General features: G+C 34.0%; 1 protein-coding gene across 1 annotated transcript; it reads left to right on the top strand.

Annotated features, from left to right (window-relative positions):
- The first annotated feature begins 404 nt into the window (after window positions 1-404).
- Window positions 405-11,934, top strand: LOC123691269 (flocculation protein FLO11-like). Its single transcript, XM_045635570.1, has 11 exons — window positions 405-458; window positions 6,271-6,318; window positions 6,783-6,995; window positions 7,276-7,350; window positions 7,495-7,725; window positions 8,019-8,237; window positions 8,369-9,137; window positions 9,210-9,619; window positions 9,740-9,853; window positions 10,024-10,209; window positions 10,371-11,934. The coding sequence occupies exons 1-11, from the start codon at window positions 416-418 to the stop codon at window positions 11,324-11,326; spliced, it is 3,264 nt and encodes a 1,087-aa protein (XP_045491526.1). The 5' UTR covers window positions 405-415; the 3' UTR covers window positions 11,327-11,934.
- The last annotated feature ends 147 nt before the right edge of the window (window positions 11,935-12,081 follow it).

The raw sequence follows: 12,081 nt of genomic DNA, 5'->3' as shown, positions 1-12,081 counted from the left end.
TCCATAACACAGTTAAAGGTGATACGGTTGAGTAGATGCCAAAATGTATGAACTGTGACAATGTTTTCGGAATTGTTTGTTTTATATTCGCTTGCTCTACTTATAGAGAGTAAAGCAAACGATTATAAAACGCAGTCCTGTGTAGTCTCTTTTCGAAATCGTTCACATAATTTTTCACATTATTTATAACATTTATTTTTACAAAAATGCAATCTTTATAAAGTAAATAAACTTCAGTTATCGAAGCTTCTCTCTCAGACGTAGTCGTCCCGTATCCATCCAGTGTAAAAGCGGCTAAGCTCATAGTTCTGTATGGTGTTTTGTAGGTGTGTAGGTGGGTGTAGTGTGTACTGATAGGCTCTGATACTCTGATAGTCAGTAAGCGGCTAGCCGTCGCGGAGGCTGCACGTGCGCCATGGCCCCGCTGTCCCTTCTGTGCGTCTTCCTCGCGTTCGCAGGTCCTACGCAAATACGGTCAATGACCCTTGCACAAGGATAAGCGCCTTATGACATTTTAAGTCGTGGATTTCTGTTTTTTGTTTTTATTTTGGTTTGTGATACACGAGTGGTATGGTTTTATTGATATTTGAAGGAAATTTGTTAGGCAGAATTATTGATACGTTGAACTTGAAATTACGTTTATAAACATACTTTAAAACATCGATTTTTATACGTATAGTTTATAGTTTATGTAGTATCGTATTGTCAAGATGTTTTTGTATATAACAGGGAGTAGGAAGTCATTACCTTATTTGAATTATAACAATACGTGAACTTGTGCAATATTCCCAGCATTATAATTTATAATGGATGCTTGAGCTTTGAAGAGCTTGCCGCGATTGAGATGAGATAAGAGCTAATCTGTCTCGATCTCAATTTACATAACGGAATATATCTTCATGGCTTATTATATATTGATTATAGACAATAGATAATCAAGATTATCTTAATTATTATTATTTTAATGAGTATTTATGTTTGTGTTGTGAATTCGATTCTTTAAACTAATATAATAATATATTATTTGTTAATATTACTTAAAAATATTAATCACTCACACTCTCACTCACATTCACTATAAATTAATGTTTATAGTGATGTGAAAAATGACAATTTAATTGTTGAATTTGAATAGTTCTATTATGGCAATCAATCTGGGAGTGAGAATCTCAAAATATATATCATGAAAAGTTTTCATGTTCATAACTCTAGTCTAATAGGAATTATAAGTATCAATTGCAATGGATCTACGTGATTTCATAGGATGCGCATGCGCATCAATGATCGTGAACAGGTTTCTTGTAATCTCGATATCACGTATTATGATGGGTTTGTCCCATGGGCTATGTAGATAATGATATATTATACTCGTATTTATGAATATTGTCCATACCTACTGTATTTAAATCCCAGATAATATTTTACGTCAAATTATATTGGGTTTTGGAATTGGACATTAATTATGCTCATATTAATTTACATAATACTAGCTTACCGCCCGCGGCTTCGCCTGTTTTCTCTAAAACGATTTGAAATTTAAACTATCCTATCTCTCAAGTTGGATCGAACTGCACATGGTGTGCGAATTTTATTATAATCGGTTATGTGGTTTAGGAGTCGATTGAAGACAAACATTGTGACACGAGATTTATATATTTACAAAATATATCATATTATTAAAGCCCTATGAGCAGATCGGCAGTTAAATTTTCAAATTGAATAATCAATTCACATAAGTACTTATTGGGATAATTTTTCTCTTATACATTTTCCTAAAAGTTTGCGCGTATAGACACTATAATATAATATAATTAGCAAGCGTGTCGAGTGATGTTAAGCAGGCTAGACCAGCACGTAAAGCCTGCGGTCGAGACCGGCTCATCAAAAAGAGTTCAACGCGCGCCACACACACCAAGGGCTGCAAACTTTTTTTGTTGACAAACGATGTGCATGGTGAATATGCAAAATATATTTCAAATAAGTAACGGTATAACTAAAAATTAAAGGTAGTAAGTAATCACGTATGCACCTCATAATATTTTTTTAATTGACATTTTTATTCAGAAATCAGAGAAGTGACAGGAAGCTCTACCAAAGATATACATAATTAATCTATGGTTTCTATACTATAACGTATTAGTAAAATATATTACGCGACTTTTAACATTCGTAAGTTCGTTATCAAGATTTTATCAGCAATTAATGAGCATCTAATAACATTTGAAGTAAATCCTTCAGTCTTCTTAGCAACAGCGTTATTATATAATTAAATGGTATATAATATGATCTGCAACATTGTATTCCCGACCGCTATTCGTATAAAACAAAAGGGCTCGCTTCCCGTCACAATTTAATTAATGGCTACACAATGGGTATTATTTATAAGTCGTGTGATGCGGACCCGACGCGGGACCGACACAACGCAAACCGACGGACGGTAATAAAAAGAAATTTCTTTCGCTGGCTCTTGTCCTTGAAGCGATGACCTGAGGTTTCAGTCCTATTGTATTTTTTGATGTTTATCTTCGCTTTTGCCGGCTGGACCAAAATTGCCTCGCAGATTCCGATATTTTTGCATCCTCTTGAATTCTTGTGAACTTGTGAAATAATAATATATTGCAAAACGTATAAAAAATACTAAATACACGTCTTATTATTGTAAGTACAATATTTCAGTTGAGCACGATGAGCTAAAATAAATATTTTGTCATGCAAATAGTTCGTAGCGCGCCACTGACACGGTTCTGAAATAAACAAAGCCTCCTTTGAGGCTCAGCCTAAATATTTAAGCTAATACAATGCACTGAGTGAGGTTTATGATTAGTACTGTTAAGTAGTGTAAGTGAGAATGCTTTTATTTTAGTGAAGTGGAAAAACTGTTTGTTAGTGCCTCAGTAAAAACTGTATAAAGATGTAAAATGTATGAAGTGCTTTCATAAAAAATATAACATGAATACCATGATGATTTTCATAAAATATAAGCCATTGAATTCCTATGTTTAAATTGTTATACTTTGTAATACACAGTAACTATTGTGCTTTAGTAAGAAAATAAATGTTTGTTTATCGTCGTCACTTTTCTATATTGGACTAACAATGGCTTCAGAGATAGTTAATACATATTATTATGTTCTCCGCAACTCATACCTTTATATTATGTGGAATTAATTGAAGATCTACATTCGCGCCAATTAGCAGTCAAACTAAGAACAAATACGAGGAAAAACAAGTTTTCGAAGAAAAAGCGCGAATAAAGGGAATTTGTGTCTCATCAAAATCTCATTCTAGGCTTCGGATATTTTCTTCTTAAGGAACTGTCAATGCCAGCTGATAGCATACGTGATTATACCGTAATATATTTCTAACTCTCTAAGACGTCACATTATGTCAACCACCGCGGTAATCTATGCAAACAGACCGCTATCTAAGCAATGATCTAAAGGAAATTAGACCTTATTACTTAAGTTCGATAAATTTTCACATAACTCTGTTGAATGAATGAACTTAAACCGGAATCGAAGTCCCGTTGTTATTTGTCATATTTCATAAATATCTTCTGGTATTATGTACTATATTTTGAATAACTTACGGAGAGCCTTTATGTTAATATATAAAATTATAAAAATAGAGATAACTCTACATACATTTTCTACGTTACTTGATACGTATTATTATTAACAAAGCTTAATTTTTTTAAGTTAATGTAGGTAATTTATTTATCAACTAAGAACTTATTTTACTCCGTTTAACTAGATTTAAAAAATATGTTTATACAAAGCAAATTATACAGATGATGTTCGACTTTCAATTTCTAATTGTTATCATTTGAACACTAACATGCGGGTCCCTTGGTCGTTTTCACACTGATCATTATACGGGTTTTCTATGTTTTAAATATTATATTTTACACTATGAATAGAACACGATTTTACTGATTGTACGTGGATATTATCAAAAATCTTTATAAATGTTTATTATCAAAAAGGTTTTACTTTTCAAATAGTTTTAAATTACGCAGTTATACTTATGAAGTAATTTATGCGCATTTTATATTCATCAAGTAGTTTTTATAATCAACTAGAACAATGGCATAATTCGTGGGTCACTGGTTTGATGCCCGTCGCTGCAGACCGCTCCCATGGCGTGTCTCTTCACGCGGGAACCCATTGTCTGCCAAATCTTACCTTGACTTTCATCTCATTAAGATACAAACATTAATATTTAGAACAGAACAATAGTTTTCAACGGTACAAAACGTGAGTAAATTTTAGCGTAAGCGCATGGTTGATATATCCCATTGTTTAAAAACTCTATTGTAGAGAATACAGGATATAATATTATTTGAAAGTAATGATGATTAACTCTTCATTTTTGCAAACTATCTTGTCTTCCCTAATGTTTACTTTCCTGTGTTATGGTCTTAGGTCTATTACATTTCTTTGGAAATAAGAAGTCGATATGAAAACTAAGATTGATTATAAGTTGACGGTAACGTGTGTTTAAAATTAACTTTTACGTAAACATAGTTGTATAGATGGAATTTCTAGATACGTTAACGTAAGTAGGTACTATTAAGTATTCTGTGAAGATCAAGAAATGTTTAATTTTATAACATAGAGTGAAATTATAAATTTTTCAATACAATACCATGACCTTGTGCTAAAAAGAAGATCCTCTTAACAATCAAGTTAACTGGCAGGTAGACAGCATTTCTGGTGTCTGGACCATTTTTATAAACCAGTTATATTAACGTTATTCGTTTTTAAAATTAACTGGAAGGATTCCAATTGGTCATTTAATATTGATGAATTACCGATTCTGAGGAATGGATTGAATAAGTCATTTTGAAAGAGCAAGCTTTTTACGTTACAAAAGATTCTGTATTCTGTGTAACGTAGAGCCATTTCATATTTTTAACTATTTCTAGAAATGTATGTTGTATATAATATTGAAATATAACATAATATGCAATAAGTGGCTTTTATATTTCCAAGTAAAAGTATGTATTCAAAACGGTTTTTAAAAAGTTTTTAGTCATCTCAAATTCGCACGACACAATTCGGTTAACATATGGGAAAGTAAACCGCCATTATGTTTTTTCTCATTACTAATTAGAAAAACTTTCATTCATACTTTCATTTCTATTATTATATTTACAATATTATACTCATACTCACAATTGAAGACGTTAATGTGTGTTTCTTATTAATTGTTTTTAACTCGTATCGTATTGTTTAGCATTTTGAAAACAATGGCGGTAATTATTTTATAAAAGGATAATTATTTTTTAAAAACACGTTAGGTGCATTTATTATTATAAATATGAAGCAGTAGTTTAATTGTGATACTCGTTTCTAACGAGATGGTCATGAATCGAATGTCTTTAGTACGAGAATTTCTCAACTCAATATTATATAATATATATAAATTCAGTATTTTAAAATTAATAAAATCCGGTAAAGTTGAGCTTCTTATAAACATAGCGTGCATATAAGAGATAAAGCTCTAACTCCCGATCTACATGAAATCCACGCCAATTACATTATTTACATTATAAACCAATGTAAACGAGCCTTTTTATCATTTTCATAAAATGAATAAAAGTTTTTGTAACTTAGAATAGGAGTGAAATAAACAGCAAAATCCTAACTTCAAATCTAAGCTTCCTTCGTCTAAACATTTCAAATCAAAGCACATTGATACACTTTAAAGCCATACGTTACCAATCGAGCCGATATGGCACATCGATGGAGTACAGTTAGTCAATGGACCCTCTCCCGTCGGTTCCCACGACCTCCCTCCCCCCTGCCCTCCCCCCACAGCAAACCTGCTCGACAATATGGCACTCTGAATTACCCTGACTTCTCCATACTGACCCAAAGCAATTTTTACGTTCGTGCCTTTTGTTCACGGAAGTTCTAGGTTGAATTATTTTTATTTATGGGTTTAAGGGAAATATAGGCATTTTTGTGTTAAGGATTAATTAATTACTCTAAAACTATAAAATGCAATTTATAAATTTGAATCTATTTTTTATTATAATGTAAAGTTTTACAAGTCTCGTATTTATTCATTTCATAATTAACTTAAGTTTTAATAAAACATACTAAAATGAAATGTATCTCAGTTGCTAAAATACTTAAGAAGAAGAATGGTGTATCACAATACAAAATATTTGCAAAAAGTTTTTATAAGGCGCTTATTTTATGCATAAAATGTATCTTTTGTGATAGTTTGACGTATTTTTAAAATATTTTTTTTCAATTTCAGGTTGTAGCGAAGGCGTAGATAGAACTATTCGTAAATTAAGAGGCAATAGTAAGTAATTAAGCGATATTTTTTTTATTTAAAAAAAATCCTATAATATAGAGTAGTTGTGTAAAATACATCGATTTTTTTTGCGGGCGAAAGTCGTGGGTTTGAATCCCGCCTCGTGATCTATTTTTTTCTGTTATTGTGATATAGTTACAATCCATCAGAATCGGTTCAGCTATTTTTGCATATAAGGAACATACCTAAACATCACTTACAAACATAAAATAAACAGCAGGTTTTGAAATTTTGCTCTACACAAAATATGTAATGTATTAAGGAGCGTAGAGATGTTTTGTTCGATCATTTTAATAATAAATAATGAGCCGGAAAAGCACCTGTAACACTACCAGTGTTACGTAAGTGTTTATGAGCGTTGGTGACCACTTAACATTATGTGGCCCAACTACCTCTTAGCTCGCTCTTACATAAAATAAATTTCGTTATAGCAGTCTTAACTATCCTTATAGGCAAGGTAGAGCTCCCCTCCGGCTGCCTGTACGAAGGGCGGTGGCACAGCGACGGCAGTACTGTGGGCACGCGGGAGGCCTGTCTGGCGTGCACGTGTGCGCGCGGCGCGCTGTCGTGCCGGCGCCGCGCCTGCGCACCGCTGCCCGAGCCGCCGCCGCACTGCCAGGTGATGCAGCGGCGGGGGGAGTGCTGCCCGCAGATACAGTGCCCAGGTATGTAGACTGAGACTAGCTACGTGAAATGACTAGGTTTCTACGTAAACATAAAGCTCGTTCATGTAGATTTCAGATGTCTAAGATCTTGAACCTTATTAAATCTCATAGAAATTTACAATTTCCTGGTAGAGCCTCACTGTACAATGATTAAATTTAAATTTATATACCTTGCATAATTTCAATGTTTGTATTATAATTTAATTCCAGGAACTGAAAAAATACTCTTAATTCTGGCATATCTTTAAATTACATTTAACTTTGAACCTCATTATTTCAGACGGAGTGAATTTCGTCAATGGACAAGCTCTATTGGAAGACACTGAAGTCGCTGCTCCAAACTTTGTCGGACTTGGTATGTTATGATATTCGTAATATTCATGTTAATATATTATATCGAAACAATACTATACCGAGTGTATAAACTGACAAGAATAAAAAAAAATTATATATCTAGGGTTTACAACTTTGTTCTCCAAATTGCTTCATTTAATTTCAGCCCTACCCGCTTGCGTCGAAGGCGGCACGGTCTACGCAGCCGGATCAGCAATGAGTTCCACCACAGCCTGCGAGCAGTGCTTCTGCTTGGGGGGTGCGCGGCGCTGCGTGCGACCCCAGTGCCTGCCGCCCCCGCCGGGCTGCCAGCCACGCCCCGCGCCGGGCGCCTGCTGCCCGCAGCGGTACTATTGCGAACATGATACCGATGTAGCCCCGGAGAGAAATCCAAATGGTATGCATTGAAAAAACTACAGAAGTTTAGTTTTAAGAAAATAATATTATTAGGTATCGTTGTAGCTTATTGTTGCTAGTTATTGATTTTTGGATACGATGATTTTTTTCTCATTGCTCTTGAATTAAACACATATTTTTTACTTCAAAATTAAGTATACTTAGAATATTTTTCTTTTACCTACAGTCTGATCAAAAAAATGTATAGAGTACATCGAAATATTTTCCTGTTTATAAATTTCACAAACACTTCATAGGATAATTTTGTCTTAAAATATTATCTTTATATTTCAGACTGTGAAACGAGTCATGACAAGTGGATAGGTGAAGGAGAAAGAGTCGTGTCTGGAGACGATTGCACGCAATGCTTCTGTCTGAGAGGCATGATCCGGTGTCAACATCTATCTTGTGCTCCGAATCTTCAGGGATGCAAACCATTGGTACAAGCTGGACAGTGCTGTCCTCATCAGTATCAATGCAATCACACGAGACCAGAAATGAAACCAGCATTAGGTAATCGACGTGTTATTTTATGCGTACTTCATATTTATAAAGCTAAAAAGTATTATTTTAACTTTGATGTATCGAAATATTGCATGTTTCTATTCGTTTCATAACTTAATAACTTCTCACTACATTTTCAGGTATAATTCATAACTTATTTGCCCACCCAGAAAATTATTTAGAACCATCGCAAAGTGAAGATAGATCTTTTCACCCTTCGAAATCAACTAAACGAGAAACCACTATTAAAACTATAAGTACAGCCACAGATAAAAGTACATCCATCCCTACAAGTAAAAAGCAACCCATTACTACCACTACAGAAGTTAAAACTTCAACTACTCAATTAACTGCAGAGAGTGACAGTACGGTGATGTCTGAAACAACAGTAAAATTAGATGATTATACTAAAGACTCGACAACAATGACTGAACAAAGCACTACTGAAGAAGTTGCAGAGAGCCAAACAACAGAACAACCTGATGGCTCTGTGAAAATAATGATAAACGGTACAATCAATTGTACAGCTGAATTATCGTCTACATCGCTGCTATACAATATTACGAATATAAACGATACATTAAAAATGCACATGGAGACACAACCACGAATACCTTTTGTCGATAGCTTAGATATAGAAACCCATACATTCCCAGCGAACGAGTTGATCACTGAAAAAAGTTACAACGATGGTTTTGATGAAAACGAAAGCTTTGTTATAAATGTGACGAGTTCTTTAAGGACTAACACAACAGTCCCGTCTTCTGTGTCTACTTCAACTACTACCGTAACTCCTAAAACTGTATCACCAATGTTGGCTGATACTCACAATATTACCAAGAAGACAAAAGAAGAAGCTGATTACGATTATAATGAACCGACGTTGCCACCTTCACTACCTAATTTGAAGTGAGTAATTAATAAAAATGTATTTTGTGATGATTTAATTATAATTTATTATTAAAATAATGTATTTTTCAGAATCATTCCCTTTCTAGCAGCTGATGCTGTCGTTGATGATGATGATGTTGCTCCTAAAGAAGACTTAGCGTATCCTGCATTAGAGAGAGAAGACAAATTTCCTGTTTATTATCCAACTATTGACACAAAGGATATTCCATACATAACAAGACGTGAAGATACTTATAATCCAACGCAGTATCCAGTTTTCACGAATAAAGAAGATTCTCTTTATCCCTTACCTCATGAAATACCAGAAACCTACGCAGTTCATGTGGATGATTTGGAAAGTCCAATGGAATTTACTGTTGGTACGTCATTTGGAAGTGCGAAAGAAATTAAAGCCGAACCGAAAATACCCATCACAACTGAAAATATGAAGGCTGAAGCACCTGCAATGAATTTGTTTTCCCCGCCAGCAGAAACTGAAGGTAGACCTTTACGTACAATATATTCTTCAATACAATCATTGGCAGATAATAAATAATATTTGATATTATCCTATAAATGATTTACGAATTAAATGGAATACTCTTCCACATTATTTTCAGGTGGTTTCATTCCTAAAGGACCTGGTATAATCGACGAATATTATTCAGTATACAGTACACCTCCAGGGCCAGTTATACCGCATTTAACAACATCAATGCAAATTGATGAGAAAGGTAAAACTTATTTATCATCCCTCAAATTAATTTAGCAAGTATATTATTAACTGCAATCGTAATATATATTACTTATCTGTAACTTAACTTATACTATAACTATATACTATAACTTAACTTAACTATATTATTATAGTACGTATTAGTACTAAAAGTAAATTTGATTACAGGTCAATGCATATCGAATGATGGTAAACAAGTGGCTGAAGGAGACTCCGTCATTCAAGCCTGTTCCATCTGCACATGCGCGTGGGGAGAGCTGCACTGCTCCCCTCGCCCGTGTAACATTCCCCCGGGATGCATACGCCGCCTTGTGACTGCGAACCAATGCTGTGGTGAACTGGTTTGTGAAAGAGGTAAGAATGAAACACGTTTTATCATATACATTAGCAGGTAGGTAGCAAATACGTATGTAAACAATATAATATGTACAATCTGAAATATAAGTAGAGATTTCAATATACCTAATGTTTTGCAATAAAGTAGTTGTAAAATTAACGTATGATTTTTTTTTCAGCAAATAAAACAAAAGTAACTTCAACAACGACGACGACAACAACAACTACTACTACAACCGAAACTAATGTAGTAAATAACATAACACTGGATTCCTTGCTAAGCAAATTTGAGTTTAAAAATATCACTGAAACAAAACCATTTACTAATAATATGACTATCACAACGAACAATGGAAATCCCGCAATCGATGCTGATATAAGAGAAACCTATGGAGTAAGTCCGAAGAATGTGAGTACAACAGCATTGCCTACGTCACCAGTTGTAATAACAACAACAGAAAAACAAACATCACAACACGATATTTCCACAAAGGATCAAGTAAATCCTAGTTCTTCCCAATCACAAGAATATGAAGATGAAGACGATGACGAAGGATTTTCTTTAGGAAACGTCTTAAAACTGCTGCTCAGCGAAACATATGAAACTACTACCACTGTGCCATTTAAAAAAATGCCTCCAAATGTAGCTACGAATATTCCTAGACGGACAACCACGACACCAGCTACCACGACTACTCGAAAACCGCAAGTTGTATCGAATTTTGTTCCATCAAATCAGTACTCATTTATTCCATCAAAAAAATTAAACACAGTTGACAGGATCGATCACTTGGTTCTCGGAGAAGCGACTGCAATAAAGAGGACAACCGTTCGGCCTACCACATCCAAACCATTCACCCCAACAAGAAAACCTTTCTTAAAACCAACTCCTCGACCGATAACAACTAAAACTATTGAAATAACAAGCAAGGGTCAATCAGGGCAGACCGTAGAAGTTTCCAGACCATCGAATATGTTACCAGGTTTGATATCAGGCCTCCCGAAGCTAGCGGGATGTAATATATACGGGCGAATGTACCATGTCGGCAGGATGATAGCTGAACTTTCCTCACCATGTCAGGAATGCAAATGTACGGAACTTGGAGTGCAATGTAGGCCATTAACGTGTAGTTAATAGATATACTAGATGATATCAGGATACCAATTTCCATAAATTGAGCTCTAGCTCAGATTAATCTGGCAAAGAACGTTCATCTAAGAAGTGTCTTTAAAACAAAATCTCGGTAAACGTACGGATTATTTTGGAAGTCAATATACCTCGAAGAATTGCATTTATAACACAACGCCTATTGCGCTGTTACTAATCACATGAAGCGTTTTTAATGATGAAGGCAATTATTATGTAGATTATATTGTCATAGAATTTTCCATCAATCAGTTTTGTTAAAACACCTATGAAAAACTATTATACACGTACCCATGGACATTAGACATGTTAATTAGTAAAATTTTCGTTGAAAACGCTTCTATGATTAATATAAATTAGCATATAAGTAGTCAGTAAGATATAATAATAATTAGTTAATAAGATAAGCAGTGTTTAGCCGTTGGCTTTGATCTCACTTCTTTATAATATGTATTTTCATACATACATTTTAGATCTGTTTCGGTTACAATCCCTCATATATTTTGATTAAAATATATATTCGTCAAGACGTTAGCATTAAAATGTCATGAATTTCAAAAATACTTGTATAAACAATATTATAATTGCAGTGTCCAATGACCTTAATTATAATATTTGCATATGTTACTACTCCGATTGTGTAAAAGAAAATTTAAATTATTAAAACAACTGATAAAAATAAAACAATAAAGCTTTTTTAAAGTATTTTATTTTGTTCCAGTTTATTAAGTACGCATAAGACA

Source organism: Colias croceus, chromosome 4, assembly GCF_905220415.1.
Source record: "Colias croceus chromosome 4, ilColCroc2.1".
Lineage (NCBI taxonomy): Eukaryota > Metazoa > Arthropoda > Insecta > Lepidoptera > Pieridae > Colias > Colias croceus.
The sequence above is the reverse complement of the archived record's forward strand: the minus strand, read 5'-3'. Positions and strand labels throughout refer to the sequence as shown.